This window comes from Emydura macquarii, unplaced genomic scaffold (assembly GCF_026122565.2).
Source record: "Emydura macquarii macquarii isolate MOO-44397 ecotype Brisbane River unplaced genomic scaffold, CSIRO-AGI_Emac_v2 contig_2768, whole genome shotgun sequence".
In the NCBI taxonomy this organism is placed as follows: domain Eukaryota; kingdom Metazoa; phylum Chordata; order Testudines; family Chelidae; genus Emydura; species Emydura macquarii.
Window position 1 is genome coordinate 48,751,092 of NW_027132905.1, and position 22,124 is coordinate 48,773,215.

The window sequence follows — 22,124 nt, forward strand, 5'->3', positions numbered from 1 at the left end:
CAGTGGCCATGGCAACCGACATTTTTAAAATCATGAGGCAGATGCCTCCGTGGTATAACTCCACCCTCTGCGATGAGCTTCCACCAGGGAGGGACTGGTCCCATTTAAGCTAAGAAGATTGTTTTTCTCTTTCCCTTTATTCCTCTGCCTTTGAGGCATGTGGGTTTTATTAAAAGCTTAATATGCTTTTTGCTGAGTGACAGGGCTGAGAATCAGATGTTAGTCTTTGACTGGGATTCAGGCTCACATCCCTAAAACAGGCGGGAGGCCTGAAATACATTATTATTCCACGAGTGCTGATAACATATCCTCTGCTGTTGAATACACAGAAACAGACCCTTTGCTGCCTCAAAGAGCTTATAAGGCCAAAGTCCAGCCCAAAGTGTATTGGCATCCTAAGAAAGAACTTGGGGAGGGGGGGTAAACCACCAGTTAACAAAGCAGCACTCCACCCTGCTTTTGTCCTGCCCCATTGGTATTGGGAACTGGCTTGCTGGTTGGCTGGCCTCTCTGCCTGACCTAAACTTGCTGGGATGGTCAGGGCTGTATTTTTGGGGAGTTGGATGTGGAGGTGTTGGCAGATTTGGCTGCATCGCTGCATGGGGCCCACTCCATTTAGCAATCCAGAGGCCTGGCTACTGCTGCCAGACAGCACCAGACAGCTCTCCTGCATTCTCAGCATGGATTCCAGGCTGAGGCAGGGAGCCAAGGGGGGAGAGGATTGAAAGTAACAGAAGGCTAAAGAAAGAAGGCTCTGCCCAGAGCAGAATCCATGCAAATCCCCCTGCTCTCTGTGGCTGGTACCTGGTGGCTTGTAATTGAGTACGAAAGTAGTATAGTTCCCATCACCACCCAGCTCAAGACTGACAGCCCCTCCTCTGTTGTATGCCGTGATGTTGTGCAATCTCATCACAGCCTGCTGGGTGGCTGACTATCCTGTCCGTGCTTAGCCTGGTCCTGTGTGTGGTCCTGGCCTGACCAGAAGTGGAAGGTGTTTAGCTCCCAAGTAGACACAATAGGAACATGAAAGGTACATGTTTAATTTTTAACTCTTTCCTTGACACAGACACTCCCATGACATTTAGCTTAGCTCTTGGGAAGAACAAACAGCTCCTGAAAAAACAAAACCGAAGAAAAGTCGCTCCGTGCTTTTAAAAATTCACATTCCCTAACCACGGCAACTGAAGTTCTAGAAATGATGTCAAATAAACAGCCACTTCCAGTGGCCATGGCAACCGACATTTTTAAAATTATGAGGCCAATGCCTCCGTGGCATAACTCCACCCTCTGCGATGAGCTTCCACCAGGGAGGGACTGGTCCCATTTAAGATTTAGGGCCATTAACTCATCACATAGTTGTGTCTGGCAAGAGGAATCTTAACCCTTTAGAATGCTTCCGGATTTCCAGGTGGGCGACACCTGGCCAGGGGGTGCATGTCTTAGGGGCAGTGGGGGCAGGTAGAAGAAGGATTCTGGTGGCTGGGAAGTCGGTCAGGCTGCACAACAGGGGGCTAGGAGGCTCATTCTGAATTTGGAAGGGAAGTGTGGGCATTTGGTGGCAGATTAGACAGCAGATGCAGTCAGGGCACCTGCCTGGATAACTGATGGAGGATCCTGGCAGCTGGGAAGAGGGGTACCAGGGTGGAGGTCCAGGATTTTAGAAAGAGGGTTATGACAGCTGGGTAAAAGATCAAGTACCTCATTACAGGAAGGATTTGGCAGCTTGTTGCTGGGTGGGGGGAGTGGAGGAGGGGGATCATGGTGGGGTCCAGCAGCTGCAGGAACTTACAGATGAATTTTCAGACTCATCCCCAGCACCCTAAGGCTAAGATTCCTTTAAAAGTGGAAACTTTGCTAGGGCTAAAGCAGCCCTGATCACTGCACGTGGCTTAGAAATCACACTCCTGCCTGGACCACCGAGAGATTTGATCAGCTAGAGGCAAGTCAGCGCAGCAGCCTTGGCCACTATCAGTGCACTAACTCCCCGTCGTGGTCCTGGGGGGCCTGTACTGTTGGAGGAATCTCTCGAGGAGATGGTAACCTGAGGTTCAAACCAAATGAGTTCTGCAGGCACAGAGCAGCTGTGTGGCCCACATACAGCTGGGCAGAATGACATGCTGAGGGCGCTCGGCATTTCTATTAGCACTCTGATGATCAGCACAATTGTGGTCTTCACAGACGATTGCCAGCGAGAGGGAGGAGCAGTAGTGGAAGGGTTAAAGGTGTGCTGGTGGGATCCCGCTCTAGAAAGCGTTGGTCCCCACTGGTGTCTTGAGTGTGCCCGTCCAGCGGTAGAGCATGTGGACAGAATACAGCAGCTCTCAGGCTGGCTACTCCCCGCGGTTTACCACAGTCGAGGAGGGTCATTGTGCTGTGATGACAGGAATACGCTTGATTTGAGCGGAAATCCAAGCGAAGGCCCCATTTGTGAGGCTTGTCCTGTAGCAGTGCTTGGGCCCAGCCCCTGTCTCAGCTGCAGGGCCATTGCTGGCATGAGCCACGGGTCCCCTGGATGAGTGAGTAACTCCGTTCATGCCACTCTCTCTCCAGCTGGCAGGGATATGTGCAGTTTGTGTCAGCTCAGGCCCTTTCTGCCTTCTGGCTATAGAATGAGCTCACCCAGGGACACTGGCGCCTGTCTCCAGGGGGATCTGAAAGCAAAAGGGTTCAAGAGGAGCCATTCTCAGCTCTTTATAAGCTGTGTGTGAGGCTCATTCTATTGGCCAAACACAGTGAGGTCTCACACTCAACTCAGTGGCATTTCTGTCTGTCTGTCTGTAACACAATAACTTTCGAACACCACTTCTGATTCATTCCAAAATTGTAGGGAATGTTCTAGGGATCAATGGCCACCCATGGGTGACACACAGGGCCCCTTATATCTGGTTAGCAGACCCAGCTTAAACCAGGTCTGCAATTGCCCATAGTTCAGAGAACTGGTTGATGGCAGCCATTAGCATCTTCCAGTGCAACCACACACCCCCATTGTCCCAATCCAGTTTAAATACGTTGATACCCTACAGGACTTCTCTCCCAGACAGAAAGAAAAGAAATGAGGGGTGTGGGAGGGAAGGAAGCAATGCGGGGCACAGAAAGGGGGGGGCACACAGAGCCTCTGGCAAGGGGGAGAATGGAAGCTCCTGGCATGGGGGGGGGAAGGAGGAATGGGGGCACACAGAACCCTGACAGGGAATTCAGGAGAGGTGTTGTTGCAGGGAATGTGTGAAATAGAGGGGGATGGGAGGGTGGAACGCAAGAAGTGTGTGCAGTGGAACAGAGCAATGCCAGGAGCCACGGTGTCCACTCTGGATTTAAAGATTCCAAGTGACGTAAAAGCTTTTACTCACCTATTCCTCACTGTGAAAAACGTGTGCTCTATTTCCACTCCATTTAGGCCACTTTCTTCTGTGCTTCATATCCTGTCTGGGAGCTGGACGTGGGGTGTGTAATTCTGGAAGAATCCTTGCAAACTCAGCTGCAACCTTCAGCCCCAAACAGCTCAGTTGAAGATGGTGGGAGAGGAGAATGAAGATGAGGGTTCAGTATTGCATATAAATGAGTGTGCGGTAGTGGAGAGGGCATGGAATGGGAACTTAGGACTCCTGGCCAGCTTTGTGACTAACTGGGTATGAGACCCTGGATAACGCACTGAAGAACACATTTCCAAAGGCATTTAGGCACCTGAAGGTGCAGATAGAAGCCTAGGGGATTTAGGCACCTAGCCTGCTTGAGTGCTTTTGAAAATCCACTGCATCTTTTAGGTGCCTAAACACCTTTAAAAATCTGTCCCTTGGCATCTCTATACTTCATTTCCCCTCTCTTAAATAAAAGGGCTGACTGTGGCTTTTGCTCTACAGATAGTAAATATTACAAGCCGTGGTCACAGGTCAGTCCTCCTACAGTGAGAGGAAGAGCCAACAGGAACCACAGCAAGTGACTGTGCCTGATGGTGACATCTAGTGGCCAGTGACATTAGTTGTAGATGTGTATTCCCTGTGGCGGTGGTCCCCAAACTTATTACATTGTGTCCCCCCTTGTCCCTGCCTGTGCCCCCCAGGAGCTGGGGCTGGAGTTACAGCTAGGAGCATGGCCGAGAGCCAGGGGCCAAGGCTGGGGGGGTGGGGCTGGGCCTGGAAGCGGGGCTGAAAGCACAACCATGGCCGGGCTGCAGTTGAGGGCTGAGACTGGGGTCCGGAGCAAAGCCGTGGCTGGGCCAAGCGCCAGATGCTGAGCCTGTGCCTGCAGCTGGAGACAGGTCTGGGGCCGGGACGCGGCCAGGCCAGGAGCCAGGGGCCAAGGCTGGGGCAGAGCGGGGCTGGGCAGCACTCCCCCCAGTGGGGTATGGCCCAGGCCTCACTGTGCCCCCCCCCAAATGTTCCTCTGTGCTCCTCTAGGGTGGCCCAATATTGTGTATTTTGTGTCTTGCCTTACTGCGTAGGTTGCCATAGCAACAGAGCATAGCTTGTTGCCATAGCAACAGAGATAGACTATTAGGGGATAGCTCAGCCAGTCCTGGCTGGTTTCAGTGTAGTTCAATAAAGACTTTTCATCTCTCTGTGTCCCATGCTGATTTCTCTCTGAATACAAGTACCTTCCAAGGATTTAACATAACAGCCCTCCCCACAGTTTGGGGACCTCTGCTCTACGGAGATCCAAACAGATCTGCAGTACAATAACTGGTTATATTCATCCCAGGAGTTACTCAGTAGCTCAGCTACTATGGTGATGGGTGCAGTGTAAGAAGCTCATTAGCAGAGAACGGAATATTATCAAGATACATATCCCAAGGAATCTGCCCAGGCCCCATTTTCTATTTGATGGAATTAGGGAGACTGGCTAGGTTCTTACCAGCGCTCATATTCACACCCCTGAGGGACATAAGTTATGCCGACATAAGCTGTAGTGTAGACAAAGCCTAACATGACTTAGGGCTTGTACACACTAGCGTTTACTTCCGTAGAGCTTACGTCGCTCAGGGGGTGTGAATAAGCCACCCTCCTAAGTGACATAAGCCACACCGACCGACATGCCAGTGTGGACAGCACAATGTCGGCGGAGGAAGCTCTCCCGGCAAGATAGCTACTGCTGCTCTGGGAGGTGGAGTAATTATGCTGACAGGAGAGCTCTCTCCCGTTGTCGTAGACCAGAACGTCTGCGCTAGCAGCGCTACAGAGGCGCAGCTACATCAACAGAGTTGCACTGCTGTAGTGATTCTAGTGCAGACTAGGCCTTAGACATAATCCACACTTAGAATTTATATCAGCATGACTATGTCCATCAGGAATGTGAAAAAGCCACACCCCTGACGGTCATAGCTATGCCAACAAAATGGCCAATGTAGATGCAACTATGCCTACAGCAGAGGGCTTTTGTTGTCCTGGCTAACATTGTTCAGGAAGATGGTGTTCCTACACTGGCAGAAAAACTCCTCCTGTTGGCATATGCTGTGTCTACACTAGGAGGCTACGCTGGCATAGATTCTGTAGTGTAGACATGGCAGCTCCTGTCCAATACTTTTTAGCTTCAGAGCACTGAGTAAAAGATTAATTAATGCCATAATTCTCTGCTGGTGCTCAGCAAAAGAAAGGTTCAGAATGGGTTTCTATTTTTTAATTAATTTGTTTTGTAAAATCATCTGAAGTAAAATTGGAAACACCACCAGTGGCCGGGTCCCTTTTGATTCAACAGTAGCTGGTGCAAGTATGCAAGTTCCTTCTAGTGGAAAGCAATGGCTGTGAGCCTTTTGGAAACACCCCTTACCTCTCACTCTTCCCTCCTAGGATTGGCCATTCCCCCAAACATTAAATACTGAATGCAACGGAGCCATCGCATCTTAAAAAACACGTCATCCTTTTTGCCACAAGCTCTTTCAAAGTTAAAACCAGATCCGGCTTTCGCTATCAATGTGAGTGTCTCACCATCTAGTGGACAGAAAGAAAGCCACATAGAAAAGAACTTAATCAGCCTTGAAAATACTACATTTAACGGGACAAATTTTCTTCTTGATGAGCCTCTGAAACTTCTCCTATCAACTATACATATGGCACTGACAGGAACAAAGAAGAGATGCTGGTGTGATGAATGTGGTATAATTACATAGACAAGGTGAGTGAGGTTATATCTTTATTGGACCAGCTTTTTTTGATGAAAGAGACAAGCTTTCAAGACTACAAGGAGCTTTTCTTCAGATATAGTTTCATATATAATTTAAAAGATAGATGGAACTCCAAAGTGAAAGCTCTCTGTTTTAAGTGAGGGTGTCCTCCATCCCAATAATACATTTAGGCCATATATTTCAAACTTCTGTGCCTAAATCCACACATGGACACCCGTACAAGCGGCTTGATTTTCAGAGTTGCTGAGCAGCCATAACTCCAACTGACTTTAGATTCATTCCACAGGAGCTGGGGCCTAGTGCCTCAGAAAATTAAGCTATGTATTTAAGTGCTTAAATATGGATTACGTCACTGCCTAGCTATTACCTCCACGACTTCTGAAAATTTTGGCCCCAGCCCGTTGTGCAGTGCTACACTGTGTTCCACCCACTGAGGCCTCTGGCCTTCCACAGTGGGTGAAGACAGCGCTGGACATAAGGAGACCAAGCACTTGTTTAAGGCTCCAAGCAGTTCAAAGCCCCCCCCCCCCCCCAGTTTAGTATTACCCCCAAAATACCATTAATTCCATTTAACGTGAACTTTGTAACGAGTGCATTAGTATGCGTCGTGCTGTTGTATTTGTTGGTTTGTGGACACAATGCCGTTTGCATTTTTAAGGACTGTGTTAGTATGCGTTGTGCTGTTGTATTTGTTGGTTTGTGGACACAATGCCGTTTGCATTTTTAAGGACTGCGTTAGTATGCGTTGTGCTGTTGTATTTGTTGGTTTGTGGACACAATGCCGTTTGCATTTTTAAGGACTGTGTTAGTATGCGTTGTGCTGTTGTATTTGTTGGTTTGTGGACACAATGCCGTTTGCATTTTTAAGGACTGCGTTAGTATGCGTTGTGCTGTTGTATTTGTTGGTTTGTGGACACAATGCCGTTTGTATTTTTAGGGGGGGTGAATGAGGGGTAAGGGGGCCTCGAGATATTCCAGTTTAGGGCCCCACTGGGCGAGTACTGGCCCCGGGGGAAGGGCTGCCTGTTTGCAAAGCCGTGGGATCAGCGGTGCTATGTCAGTGTACAAGGCAGCGTGGCCTCGCAGACACAGCCCCGGCCTGGGCTGACGGGAGCTGGGTTCTACTCCGGGCTCTGCCACCCGCCTGCGGGGTGACCGCCCCATCCGTGCCTCAGTTTCCCCAGCTGTCAAAGGGGGCTGACGGCACCTCCCTCCTCGGTAAAGTGCTGTGAGAGCCAGGGGCGGAGAGCGACAGGGGCGGGCGGAGGCGGCGGGTCCCAGCCTGTCCCTCCATCAGCCCTCGAGCGGAGCTGGGAGGGCTCCGTCTCAGAGGAGAGGCGGCGTGGAGGACCCCACCGGCCGGGTTCCTCTCTATGGTCTTCGCGGCCAGAGTGTCGGCGCAGACGTCATCAGGCGGCGCCGGAAGGGCGGTGGCGAGCTCGCTTGGCATAGGGCCGAGTCAGGGCGGTGGAGCGGGGTGAGTCCTGGCTGGCACAGCGGGGCGGGGGGCGTCATACGGGGGCAGGCTCTGAGAGAGACTCGTCCCCTCACCCCCCCCCTGGGCTGCAGGGTCATGCCGCATGTGGTGGAGGCATTAGGAGAGGAGAGGACGCTGGGGGCGGGGTGAGGGGGGGCTAGGAAGGGTGGGGGGGCTGGGAGGGGAGTTCTGGGGGTGGGGTGAGGGGGGCTAGGAAGGGTGGGGGGCTGGGAGGGGAGTTCTGGGGGTGGGGTGAGAGGGGGGTTAGGAGGGGAGTTCTGGGGGTGGGGTGAGAGGGGGGCTAGGAAGGGTGGGGGGGCTAGGAGGGGAGTTCTGGGGTCTGAGTGGGATGGGGTGGGACGGGGGCCTGCCCACCCATCGATCACATTTGGATTTCCCAGAGGCTAACACTAGATCAACATCAAACACTGACGGTTCTCCTCACCTCATCCTCCTGCCACCATCCCTGTAAAGTAAATAGTTGACATCGACCTGCTTGTGCAGTGCACAGCTGCTGACTCTCCCGTGCTGCCAGGAGCTATCAGCTTCTGCCTCAGAGTATCCCGCCTGCCGTCGGAACTGCTTTCTGCTACCTCTCTTTCCACCCAGATTCTAGCTCAGATTGAGACCCCCTGTAAATCCTTTTCATTAAAGAGGTCTGTTCCTCCTCTCAGATGCATTGTGACATGAAAGCAGTTTGCACTGGAAAGTCTTTTAATAATCTGATCATTATTGTAACCTTTTGTTTTGTTGTTTTAAATATATACAAACTAGATCTAAATAGCAATGATGGAAAGCGGGGGGCGCCCTTCAACCGGCCAGGTTATATTACTGGCCACCGGTTCGGCTATCACGGCAATTCTGTACTCCATTTACAGGCAGAAATCTAAACTCGCTCACAGCCTCAAGGTCAGTTGTGGGATATTTTAATGTTGTTATTGAAGAGTACTAACTTTACCATTTGATGTGTAACACTGTAGCACAATAGACAATTAGAAACTCCATATAAAATAATAGATTGTTCTGATAAATAAATATTTATTTGTGTTTTTCTCTTTATTGAATCATTTCATGTCTTTATTTGGCTATAGAATATATTCTTAGTACTCCATTTGTTTGAAGATGCAGCATTTATCCTGTTCTCAGGAGTGTTACCCTTTTATATTGTTTTTTCCTGCATATTTTAAAACTGTTTCAAGGATTGTTTCACGGTAATAACATAAATTAACTAGTCTGAAAGCCATCTGGCTAAGCGTATGCTTTATTCGATTATAATGTAGACATCTGGCACATTTATCATGATAGCAAGTAATTCCCATTGGTGATTTAAGATTTCAGGGGAAGTGTTCAGTGTTTCCTACCAGATAGAACACTACAGTGGGACTCAGGTGACTTGGGTTCTCTTCCGGACTCTGCTACTGACCTGCTGAGTGATCTTGGGCAAGTCACTTCATAGAATCATAGGATTCAAAGGGACCTCGAGAGGTCTTCTAGTCCAGTCCCCTGCACCCAAGGCAGAACTAAGTATTATCTAGACCATCCCTGACACATGTTTCTCTAGCCTGCTGTTAAAAATCTCCAATGACGGAGATTCCACCACTTCCCTAGGCAATTTATTCTAGTGCTTAACCACTGTGACAGTTAGGAAATTTTTCCTAATGTCCAACCTAAACCTCTCTTGCTGCAATTTTAGCCCATTGCTTCTTGTCCTATTCCCATAGGTTTAAGAGAACAATTTTTCTCCCTCCTTGTAACAAACTTTTATGTACTTGAAAACTTATCATATCCTCTGCTCAGTCATCTCTTCTCCGGATTAAACAAACCCAGTTTTTTTAATCTTCCCTCTTAGGTCATATTTTCTAGACCTTTAATTACTTTTGTTGCTCTTCTCTGGACTTTCTCCAATTTGTCCACATGGTTCCTGAAATGTAGTGCCCAGAACTGGATACAATATTCCAGTTCAGGCCTGAGTAGAATGAAAGAATTACTCCTTGTATCTTGCTACAACACTTCTGCTAATAGGTCCCAGAATGATGATTGCTTTTTTTTTTTTTTGCAACAGTGTTACACTGTTGACATATTTAGCTTGTGATCCACTATGACCTCCCAGATCCCTCTCTGCAGTACTCCTTCCTAGGCAGTCATTTCCCATTTTGTGTGTATACAATTGATTGTTTCTTCCTGAGTGGAGTATTCTGCATTTGTTCTTCAGCTGTCTGTGCTTTAGTTTTCCCATCAATAAAATGGGGATAATGATACTGACCCCCTTTATAAAGTGCCTTGATGTCTACTGAGGAAAAACACTAGATAAGAGTAAAGTTTTCTTATTAAAATTAGGAAGGAAAAAGACAATATAGTTAAGTTTAGCAAAATTCTGTTTGTATTTTTTGATAATTTTGACAGGTAACATTAATGTTTATTTTAAAACTTTTATTTTTATTTTTATCAATTTAAATGTTCACAGTTGTGGGAAGTTATGGGGGGAGTCAGGCAATAATTATTTAATGACAGTAGCCATTGAAATTCAAAAAGTTAAAGCTTTGTAACTTAAAAAACAAATTGTCAACATCACATGTCAAAATATACAAAGTAAATATCCTTAAATCAAGCTAATAATTTCTCAAACACCATTTTTCTTACTTTGCCTATCTGTAAATTATCAATGATATTATCAATGGAAATATATTTTTGTTGATTTGTGTGTGTATGGTGAAATGATTTTGCCCACATTTACCAATAAAAATCTAAGCCTTCCAAGCCTAAATATAGAGCTTATTGTAATGCAACACTGAACTGACCCCCTGTTCCTCAAAACCCTCCTCTTCCCACATTTATCTACACAACACAATCTTCAGAAATTAGTCATAAGCAAGAAGTCTCTCTTGCATCTGTTTCATAACACATATCTAGTCTATAACTACTGTTATGTATGACTCGTTTTTTATATAGGGAGCAAAAAAAGTGAATCTAGATCAAGACTTGAAGAGCATTCTTATGGAAGCACCAGGAAAATGTGTCCCATATGCAGTTATTGAAGGTATTGTGCATAAATGCCTAGTCACTAAAGGGTTATAAATATAGCTTCCAATCTCTTCCATTTCACCTTCCCTTCTTCTAAGAAAATAACTTTTTTCTCCAGCTTCTCTCATGCTGGTCCATGTAGCTAAAGCAGAGAGGGTGGTCAAGAAAACATTGAATCATCTAACAAAACTCACAAGGATAATGAAGTTCCATTTCAAGCAGCAGGCTCAGCACATACATGTACTAAATAGTTCCTGATGTTTCCAGTGGATTCTGTCTAATCCTGAACAGTTCCTTTCTATTACAATAAAGGACCTCCATTAGAAGTCAGGCAGTCTTAGTGTGTCTGTTTCCTTGCCTAACCTATATCCACCTCCTGACCCCCTAGACCTTACTCTAGTTCTTCATCCGAGGCTGTTGCTGACAACGCAAAGCACTAATTCTGTTCTTATACTTTTAGCCTGTCTATACCATAGTCTTCCTTTGCTGCATAACTGGGTGAACTCTGGCATTACTAATTTTATATGCAGTAAAAATTATATGTATGATAAAAAATAATGGTTAACGAATATATAGCCTTTACAATTCTCAGTAAAATGGCTCTGTATCTTTCAGGTGTTGTGCAGTCTGTTAAGGAAACTCTTAATAGCCAATTTGTGGACAATTGCAAGGGAGTAGTTCAGAGGCTGACGCTACAGGAGCATAAAATGGTATGGAATCGAACAACCCATATCTGGTACGTCCCCTTCCCTTCTGGCCTTGAAAAGATGCAGACGTTTATGCTCACTCTGTTGGCTTTATGATGAAGACATTTGCCAAAGAAAGTAATTGGGTATTGAATTTGGTGAGAGAATTTGAGGGTCTTCATGGTGTGATTTCATTTGAGCATGAAGTCTACTGAATAACGCTGGAGTTTGGCACTGAGTCTGATTTTGTAGCTCAGCTTATTTGTAGGGAGAGGCACCTACAGGGCAATTTCTTCTGCCTGTAAATCAAGGTTACTTAGTAACTAGTTGGCTGGGTATTTTGTTTTCCATGAATTATGGATAGTGTTTCAAACCCAGACAAATACTGTGTTGGATTTGAATGGTCCTGTGAGTCACTCAACAGCTAAAATGGTCTAGTCAATATTTGGATGGGTTACTGATCAATTTTGAACAAAGGCTCTAGTGTGGATTATCAAACTTTTTTGTTTGTTTGTGGGCGTGCTGTCATTTCGATCGAGCCTTAAAATATAACCCACTTGGTTACTGGAGATCAAATGACACTTTTCATGAGGAGTAATGTTGTTAACCTTGGTGTCCTAGCCAAATTCCATTTATTTTGGCTCCCCAAATTCTTCCTGCTGTGAAAAATGGGTATGATGGTAAGTAGAACTGGTGTGTAATGTTGCTGTGCAGTGTTAACCAGCTGCTGCGCTCCACCTCAGAGGTGAATGTGTTTCAGTGTGGGGTGAAGTCATTCCTATACATAAAGTTTTTATAAATCCCCTAAAGTGTATAAATATTCAAGGTGCATATTATGGATACTTTTAAATAAGATTTAACATCTTCCACCCCACTTCCCACATTAGATCCTCCTTTAGGAGCTGAAACTTTTTCTCTCTCAAACCCATTTTCTCTTTCTTTTCTTTTTTCTTTTGAGGTGAGCATGGTAGGGAGTGTTGGTGGTGGTAACTGGGAAGGAGGATACCTGTAAACGCTCAATTTCTTTACAAATTGATGGAAAAGAGATGAGATTTTTGGGCCTGCCAACTTTATTCTCTTTAACAGCTAGTGCAGGGGCAATTTACACTGTTTTGTGAGTTTTTCAACACGGTCTATGCTGTACCTGTTCTTAATTCCTTGGCAATCGAGTGGTAGAAATGGCAAAGCCTTAAATTAGTGTGGATTATTGTTAGCAATGGCAACAGCAACAATCTGAGCCTCAGAGAGCATTCCTCACTGAGTCTGAATGCTGTACAATAAAATCATAAAACATTGTGAACTGAAGTGTGTAGCAAACAGTCACTTCCTTAACCTACTTTTGAATTCTATCGCACATTAGCAGTTTTGTACATCGGGAAGGATGTTCCACTCTGTAAGAGTGGGCAAAGTCATTATCAAAGTTGGGTGATTTCACATAACTAGCTTCCTCAGAATGCATGAAACTATTGGGTTCTGTATGAAGCAGAAGTGTTATTTGGGGTGGGGGGCATTCTCCCAAGAACCTTATACATTAAAATCACTGCTGAATTTATGGAGGAGCCTGCATGAAGATTTCAAGATCAGGATGCGTTGTGACCCCTATGTACCTCTTAAAATACTGGAAAATAGGGAAATACACTAATCCAGCCTAGCTAGATTAAGAGCATTGGTCAACAGCTGTAAATTGTTCACATTGAACAATGATCAAAAGCTGGCAATGTTCCTCAGATGAATTAGTTCTTAATAATAGACCTACAGTATAATGCAAATGATAAATGTAGGTAGAACATGACTCTCCAGACTCAGTACCTGGAGAAGGAATCAGAAGTAGCATTGTCAAATGAACCTGCTGAAACCGGATCATTGCTCCACTCTCTGAGCCTAAACAAAGCCTCAGTTAATTGGGTTACACTTATTAACATTGCTTGTGTGCTGTGCAGTGCTTCTTGCCATACAACTGTTTGTTGAAGTTGGAAACCCATTTGGAAGATGAGATGGAATTTGATATGTCTGAGTGTCATCTTCATGCCAGCGGAAGTGCAGTGTCTGCTTCCTTATAATGGAGCTAAGCAAAAGTGTGAGAATACAGACTCCAGGCAACGCTACTACAGAAAGAAATAGCTTTAGAATTATTTTGACCTAGAGAAACTTTTGCTAGGGCATGTGATAAATAATACCAGAGCTTTGCCCAAAAGCCAGTTGGCTCCAAACTAATGAAAAGGAGGGCATTTTCAAGAGGACTAAATGCTGCAGAAAGTTTCACTGGCCCCAGTAGTGTCAAGGTACTTGTTCCAGGGGCAATTAATGTAATATTTTGTACTTCTTTAGCACTTTTTGCCTAAGGATCTCAAAGTGCTTTGCAAACATTAATTAATTGAGCCTCACACCACTGTAGTAGGCTACTGTCAAATATGAGAGAGGAAGGAAGCTTTGTTGACTTAACTTATGTAGAGTTGGATGCAGTTTCTATTGATAAAGATTTTTTTTTTCCTAGTTGTGGATAAAATTAGTCAACTTTTAGTATAATTTATGAAGATTTTTTAATCTCAATTTATAGAAGAGTAGAGGGCTTGAAGATGGTGTGTGTACTACAAAGCAGATTAAACACGTGTTTCACTGCTAGTTTTTGATTAGGGGAAAGTGGCTTGTGGTTTTGCTTGTCACATGTTCCAGCTGATGGCAAAAGTACTATGCCTGCATTTGCTTTATTTCTCACTCACTTATCCTCCCCCAGGAATGACTATGAAAAGATCATCCACCAGAGAACCAACACGATGCCATTTGACTTGGTGCCTCACGGGGACAGCACCAGCGTCGCAGTAAGGGTGGTAAAGCCCCTGGATTCTGCAGAACTCAGCTTGGAGACAGTGTATGAAAAGTTCCATCCCTCTATTCAGTCCTTCACGGACGTGATTGGCCATTACATTAGTGGAGAACGTCCCAAAGGCATCCAAGAAACCGAAGAGATGCTGAAGGTTGGAACGACATTAACGGGAGTGGGAGAGTTGGTTCTAGACAACAACACTATCAAGCTGCAGCCCCCTAAGCAGGGGATGCAGTATTATCTGAGCAGCCTGGATTTTGACTCCTTGTTGAAGAAGCAAGAATCAAACATCAAACTCTGGAAGATCCTGACAGTCATTTTTGGCTTTGCAACCTGTGCCACACTCTTCTTCATTCTGAGGAAGCAGTACCGGCAGCATCGGGAAAAGCGGCGCCTGAAACAAATGCAAGAGGAATTCAGGCAGTCTCAGGAACGGCTAAGGCATGACATGAACACAGAGGGTGGGGAGACTGTAAAAAATGCCTGTGTCATCTGTCTGAGTAACATTAAGTCCTGTGTCTTTCTGGAGTGTGGGCACGTCTGCTCATGTGATGAGTGCTACCAGGCACTTCCAGACCCAAAGAAATGCCCTATTTGTAGGCAGGAGATTGCAAGAGTGGTTCCTTTATACAACAGCTAAACGGTTATGGCTTTGGAGTTGTTTGCAAAAATGTTTCCCCACTTAAGGGGTTTTCTCAAGTCATCCTGCTGGTCGGCCTGTCTGACAACTTGGGAAGGTGCCGTTCTTTGGGGACTAAAACTTGTTGAAAGAAGAGTGAGTGGGAGTTAGTACTTGTTATCCAAAACTCAACAGTAGAAATTTTACTGCAGAGACAGAACTGGCCTAAAGGTTATAACTTAATCCAGAACTAGTCCTTAAGGGAGTAAATCCAGCCGAGTGCATTGAGTTTCATTTAGATGGTACCCCATAGACTTTGAGCGTGGTTTATGCAATCTCCAGAAATTAACTTTGTATTCGGCTGATGAGTTAATGTCTTTGTCTATCTGCACTTCCAATTCCTTGTGTTTATTACAATCGGTAACTCCATATCTTCTGGTTTTTGTATGTTGTGTTACTGGTTTATTATAACTGGATCTGCAGTCACTGTAGATTTGATATGATCAGTGACTGAAATATCTGGACTAGAAAAAGCTTTAGCGAGACAGCCTGTAGACTGCAGGATTAAAGTGATGCTGTCACGTAGTTTTAAGACCTGAATTTAGTGTTAGGGATTTTTTAAGGGCTGTTAGAAAGCCTCGTATGAATGGAAATATTTTCCTGAAAGACTTTATATAATTAGAGAGGGCAGTTATGTTTCCATTGCCCTCTCCTTGTTCTCCTGCCACCACCAAAACATATGAGGTTATTTGTTAAATCTTTCTCTGCAGCATTGGAAATCCATATACAACTGCATCATGCTAGCACATGAAAACCAGACAGTGAAATTCACTTGTCTGGCTTCATTGTAGAGTTGGATAAAAAACGGAAGGGCATCGATGGTGAAAGCAAATTTGACTTAAATGATTAAAACTAAACAAATATTAAGGTAGCGGTAATAGTGCAGGCAAGAAATTTCCTTTCTCATGAATTTTTATTTTGACAACGTACCTTATTTTAGTAAGTGAGCTTGGCAACGGTGTACGTCATGCTAGGACCTGGAATGGAGATGACAGACTGCTAGAAATGAGAAAATGTTAATTATCTTTTGGAATCTGATTCTAAAAGTTTCTGTCTCTATCTGTGAGTTTAGAATAAACATTGCTATTTCCCACAATGAGCTGAAAACTCAGGACTTACAAAAGCAATAAGAGGACAGCACTTCCCTAGAGTCTTGTGTTATGTTGTATGTATTTCTTTTGTTTTCTGTTTGTTCTGACACACACACAAACTGGCTAAGCAGTGTCATGACAATAGACAGTGTATGGTTATAAAGCAAAATCTTGGGTGGAATTAGATTTTTTTTTTTTTTTTTTTAGTATAATATACTTTATATGCACCATTCTGCCTTCTTTCTTTCATTGACTGAACTTTCTGATTTCATGAGTGGTGGTGAACCACGAAGTGCTGGTGGGATGTAAGTCACCCTCAGTACTATTTTGCAAAATTTATGAAACAAAGGGGTGTATTGCATATTTGTGCATTGACTACCGCATAAAGCAAAGCATTGCTGATACTCCTGTGCTCCTCTTTATTTGTAACATATGTGGTATGAAATAAATGTTTGTTTGAAAAAAGAAAGTAAAAGTCTCTTTCACTTCCCAGATTTCTTATTAAATAATGGGTGTGGGGGACTATTCTTGAATGGAAATATAAAGACTTCCTGATCAAGGTGACACTAAGATCAATATTTACCTTGGAGGACATCAAATCTTCATATTCTGTAAACAGTCAGTGTGTTTTTGTACATTCAAAATATTTTGAGATATTTCTGGTGTGTTCAACTTCTGTTATAGTCATGAATTTTAAACCCCTAACAGCGTTTCCTTTGAAACTATCATTCTAAAGAGGGGATTTCACTAGGTCTAGAAAGTAAACTACTGTCTTGGAGCTCACAGCCAATAGCAATGCACTCATTCATATAACGTGAGCTGATTGGCTAACATTACTGCATCTCTCTGAGAAGGTAACTAGAAAGTTGCTAGCTCATCAGTGACAGATTCCAGCAATCATGAGCCAGGATTTTTCTCATATATAATGGGAGTAAATCTTCCAGTGGATAGAGGAGATGGGGTTGGATGGATTAGGATGACAACTCCAACGGAAGTTGATGTGTTAAAAATAAATTGGCTTAAATTTGTGTTGGAGCTGGGATGGCTTTTCAGGCCAGTCTCTCTTTTTTTTTTTAATGGGTGACTTGATGTTTTGACCATTTGTATTTTAGTAGCTGTGGTAGTTCGAGAGACCCTGATAGACACAACTGGAAAATTCTAAATAAAAAAACACTCATCGGAGTTAAGGGAAGATGTCAAGTCCCTATTTAGTGCCGACAGTACTAAGGCAGTTGTTAAACCTGTAAGGCTCAGTCGTCATTGGCCCTGTTAGTCAGTGTAACCATAGGTGAATCAGTCTCCATCGGTCTCAGTATTTCTTGTGTCACTGAAGAGTAGAGCAGTGCTGAATGTGTTGCCATCTGACTCCCAGGCTCCAAATATGCAACGCTGTAATTAAGGATCTGGCTAGGCGTTGTGCTTCCTGTATTGGAAGAAGAGCCTGAGTGAGGGTCGTATCCTTACAAATGTTGTGTAATATCAAACAACTGTATGAGGTAAATATCCTCATTTAAAGATGGGGTAATGAAGACAATGGAGAGCTGAAACTTGCCCAAAGCCTCAGAGTTCTTGGCTTCTGGTCTTGTACTTAATTCACTCAAAACACTCTGCATTTCTCATCCTACTGCTATCGGGCACTAGAAATCTGTCAAGTCCTTGCTTTTTAGGCACAAGATGTTCAAAATGGGTTGTCATCCTTTTTACTCTTCCCTCTTCTGCCCCCACACTGGCCTGTTCCTCATCCCCTGGTATGGAAAAATGGTAGATGCTCACCCCTGGTGAGTGCCGGACAAACAGCTCAAGTGACCATTGCTTAGAGAATCAGCCAAAGCAGGAGTGCTCCAAACCACTGATGGGATTTAGCAACAGGCCACTTTGTATATAACTTCACTTTAATGATTTCCCCCTTTCCATGTTGCCACATTCTCCCAACCAATGGTGATGGAAGAATGGGGATGCTCTAAAGGAACGGGGAGACAGACGTTTACTCAATTTATGCTCATATCCTAGTTGCTCATGTTTTATCCCATGCCTTGTGTAGAAGTCCTTCCTTTGGATTGTCTAGGAAGGAGCTGAAATCACCTGCTACCCCATTTCTGCATAGATGAAACACCTCTTCTTGCAACTGCCCTGATCCCTGAAATCCAGCATGTAGTTTGGACCTGAGTGGCTCTAAAAGCTGGCAGGGCAAAGGGCTTCTGACAGCCCTCTGAGTGTGTGTGTTTGTATTTTTGTATCCTAAACCCAGTACAGCATATGACAGGAAAAGAGAATAAGATGCTTTGAAAAATGCTGCACCTACCTCAGAGCCACTCCATGCCCTTATTACAAAGCTCTCAGTGACTCCTTCAGCCTTGTCATCATATCCTTACCTGTGTTAACAAGCATCTCTGTCTCTGACACACTCTGTGCCCAGCACGTCCTGTGCTCTGGCTTGTCTGCTGTGGTGCATCTGTCCTCTCTTGACTGCGGTATCAAGGAGGATTGTGAAGGTTGTTGAAGGTTGCGGGGGAGGGGATTTGGGACAATGGCTTTTTTTCCTCCCCTGTGATCACAATGTACTCTTCATATATCAGTGGAATGGTTTGGTTTAGTTGTTATGGAAATAGAATACATTACCCAGGCCTGCCTTGCAAGCTGAGCTTGCTGCCCGTTAGTGTGTTTCATTATGACATTGAATCCAGGATTTTGGGTTGAAATGGGCCAGGAGGAGCTGAACCGCACTTCATTTTGAAGTGGGTTGAGATACTGTATCAATCTTGGACGAAATCATTTTCATTTTATTGCTTCCCAGCTCCCAGATGTGCTTGTTAGTCACTTCCTGTACAGCTGTTTCATTGTTGTTTTTCTCCCTGATACACGTTGTGCTCGAATGATGGCTGCACTGTGCCCATTAAACTGACACCATTAAAGGATATTTCATGCCCAGCATGACTGGCACACTTTCTGCTGCTGTCAATGAACTTGATCAGGAGTTTCAGCCTTTTATAATCCTCGCTTGGGACTCCCTTTGCTCTGAGATATCAGAGCTGGTTTTGTTATGTTCTAAATGAAAACAACTATTTCTGACAAAACTGCCTTTGTCAGCTGCGAGAATAAATGGTGAATGATGTGCTTTGGTTTCTTTGTTAAAAGCTAGCAAAGTTAAACTGAAAGATCTTTGTGTCGTGGTGTCAACGATTATGTCAGCTCTGGGAATAATAGTAGCTGCTTTTGCAAAGTTGGGACAGAGAGCACGGAACTGTTGCCCTTTGTGGTTCTCGCTAAAACAGTGGGTAGTTAGATGTAATTGCAGGAATAGGCAGGCGAGTTTCCCCTAAGAGAACCGTTTCTTGTCTATGCTTAGGAACTTACAGTGGCAGAGCTGTGCCAATAGAGCTGTGCCGTTGTAAGAGCACTCGTGCCTCAGAGCTGCATTATGCCAATGGAAGAGAGCTCTCCTGTCGACATCATAAAACCATCTAAACGAGCAGCGGTAGCTATGCTGGCGGGAGAATGTCTCCTGCTGACATAGCACTGTACATATGAGCGCGGATGCTGGCAAAACTCATGTCGCTCTGGGGGGTGGTTTTTTCACACTCCCGAGTGACAAAAGTTTTGCCGGCATAAGTGCTAGTGCAGCCAGGGCCTTAGAGCCGAACAGCGTCTGTTTAAAAAGTAAATTCTCTGTATTGGTCTTGCAATGAAACAATGCAGGGCATGTTCATGAACCAGGATACATACCAAGCGGTAGGTGGTATGCTACACTGAAACTGCAGAGCTCTGCAGTGCCGCCACTAGTATGAACCAGGATACATACCATGAACCAGGATACATACCAAGCGGTAGGTGGTAAGCTACACTGAAACTGCAGAGCTCTGCAGTGCCGCCACTAGTATGAACCAGGATACATACCAAGCGGTAGGTGGTATGCTACGCTGAAACTGCAGAGCTCTGCAGTGCCGCCACTAGTATGGCCCAATTACTCTGCCCACTACTTCAGAGAGCAGGCCTGTACGGGTGAAAGGGGATGCCACTTGGGCCTATACTTCAACGCTTGAGACATCTAAAGGGTAGTAAGAGGCCATTGGGGACTTGCAGCTATCCTTCCCTGGATCCTCATGCCAACCAGACTGATCTTCATTGCAGTCCAGTTTCCCTGCCTGTGGCCAAGTCCAAAAACAGCTCAATCATTGCGGTGACAAGATGGATGTCACATTGAGAGGATTGTCCATAAGATCCAGGGGAAGCTGGGTTGCAAAGGGAAGAAATAACTCCTTAATCCATTATGCATAACTTTTAAAAAATAGAAATGGGAACTCAAAGTTATAATGTTGGCTTCTCTGCGCAGAGAGTCTCTTTATGGCTTGATTCACATTTAACTGAGTTATTTATTGAAGTTCATGGGGCTTTATTTGTTCTTCACAGATAGGCCAGTTGTGCTGCATTAGTCAGGACTCTCTCTGACTTAAGGACTTAGCTTTCATAGGCTTGGTCTGAAAGTACCAGTAGATCCTTGCGGTGTTAGGAATCAGGCAGTGAACCAAGACACTCCCACAGGCAGAATGAAACTGACCTTTCTGCCTCTTATGGTTTTGGATGCTATTCCTGCTGATTCATTTATCTTCTTCTTACCAAAACAAAGAAAACACTTCTGCAGCAGTGAGACTAATTGCATAATAAACTTTCAGAAGCAGTTGGACCGAAGCATGTGCCTAACTAAACCAGACACGTTTAATCTATAACAATGTTCAGAAGTTTTCAGTCTGCAGAAGTTAAAACTGCGTATTCTCCCCAGCTTTTTAGCAGTGTCTAGTTCTGTCTGTACCCTAGATGGCGCAGTAGAATCATGATGTGGCAGTAGTACATGATGCTATGACTGTCCCAGGACTGTGCTTTCTTGAAAATACTAGTTCTAGCAAAAACTGCTGCAAAACTGCAGTGCCAGTTCCAGTATCTGTTAACAGGCTGCCACTTTCTCCTAGAAATGGTGGGGTCACGCAAAGGAGGAAAGACACAGGGTGGGAGGGTGCAATAATGAAGAGCGATAGTGAAGGGGGAACTGCCACTCAAAGCTATTTCTGTTTCACCACGAGGCACTTCACTCCCACCCCTGTGATACCAATGTACCTGTCAAAGCATTTCAGATGCGGGTTTGTTTTCCACTCCCCCTGCCACCTGTTTCAGTCGAGGAATGCAGTAGAATTCATCAGAGCTGGGGAGGAGAAGGATGCTAATGAGGATTTATATAATGAATCCTGTATTTCTGAGCTTCTCGTGTCTTTGTCACATTTCCTAATCCCTCCCTGCCTCTCCCTCGCAGATTTGCTCAGAAAAAGGTGTTTCCCCTCACTTTCTGTCTTGAACTCAGTGGTGTGTGAAATGATCCCTATCCTGTGTATAGGTAGTAAAACACAATTTTAGAAGTGCTTTGAGATCCTTCATGATGAAAATTGCTATAACCATGCATGTTGTTATTAACATGGTTCCTCCTTGCTTTATGACTCTCTGTATATTATGACCATTATATTTGGTTCTAATGTGAACTATAATTTCTCTCTCCAAGAGGTTCACTCCTCCATGGGGACAAGGAAGGGGAGACAGCAGGATTTGGTATGAAACTGAGACTGCCACTCAGTGCCCACTGACCATTTTAATTAAACATCTAGGAGCCAGGGGACAAAAGATTGTTTTGTGGTTAAGTCTTTAGATTAGGATTCACGAGGCCAGCGTTCAGTTCCTGGTTCTGCTACAGACAGTGACCTTGGGTAAATTACTTAATCTCTTTATGCCTCTGTTTCCCCTCTCCACTGGAGATAGCCACACTTCCTTGTTCTGTCTTGTCTGTTTGGATTGTAAACTCTTTGGGGCTGGGACTGTATCCTACTCTGTGTGTATACTGTGTCAAGCACAATGAAGTCCTCAACTCATTTAAGGCCTCTAGGCATTACTACAATACAAACAAGTGAGCCCAAACTGGTGCTTTAATCTGTATCACAAATTCCTCTGGATCGCTGATCCCATGTTACTGACTCTTTTTACTCCCTCCCTTTCATTTATTTGCTTCTCTTTCTCTTGTGGGGAAGGTGGTTTCCTTTCTTTTTTGTCTTACATTCTCTTTGTTTTTCTTCCTAGTTACCTTTTCTAAATGTCTTAATTTTCAGCGTCTTTCTATAGCTACAGTAGTTTATCTTCTTGTAAAGCACTGTCCATGCATTTTATGTTGTCATAAAAATGATCTTCTGGGTAGCT

The 22,124-nt window shown here is 44.6% G+C and overlaps 1 protein-coding gene across 2 annotated transcripts; it reads left to right on the forward strand.

Moving 5' to 3' along the window:
- The first annotated feature begins 7,558 nt into the window (after window positions 1-7,558).
- MUL1 (mitochondrial E3 ubiquitin protein ligase 1) lies at window positions 7,559-16,368 on the forward strand. 2 transcript variants are annotated; one of them, XM_067567502.1, is made up of 6 exons: window positions 7,559-7,738; window positions 7,994-8,248; window positions 8,367-8,501; window positions 10,542-10,629; window positions 11,229-11,349; window positions 14,034-16,368. In XM_067567502.1, exons 3-6 carry the CDS (start codon window positions 8,379-8,381, stop codon window positions 14,761-14,763), a joined length of 1,062 nt encoding a protein of 353 aa, XP_067423603.1. In that variant the 5' UTR covers window positions 7,559-7,738; window positions 7,994-8,248; window positions 8,367-8,378; the 3' UTR covers window positions 14,764-16,368. The 2 variants fall into 2 exon arrangements, with proteins under 2 accessions (XP_067423603.1, XP_067423601.1); XM_067567500.1 differs by lacking the exon at window positions 7,559-7,738 and having other exon boundaries at window positions 7,963-8,248.
- The last annotated feature ends 5,756 nt before the right edge of the window (window positions 16,369-22,124 follow it).

Excerpts from the sequence above, each read along its gene's own strand:
- MUL1 (XM_067567502.1), top strand. The coding sequence starts at position 8,379 with ATGATGGAAAGCGGGGGGCGCCCTTCAACCGGCCAGGTTATATTACTG. Across the intron at positions 10,630-11,228 it reads CCCATATGCAGTTATTGAAG|GTGTTGTGCAGTCTGTTAAG; the intron begins GTATTGTGCATA and ends TGTATCTTTCAG. Across the intron at positions 11,350-14,033 it reads AATCGAACAACCCATATCTG|GAATGACTATGAAAAGATCA; the intron begins GTACGTCCCCTT and ends ATCCTCCCCCAG.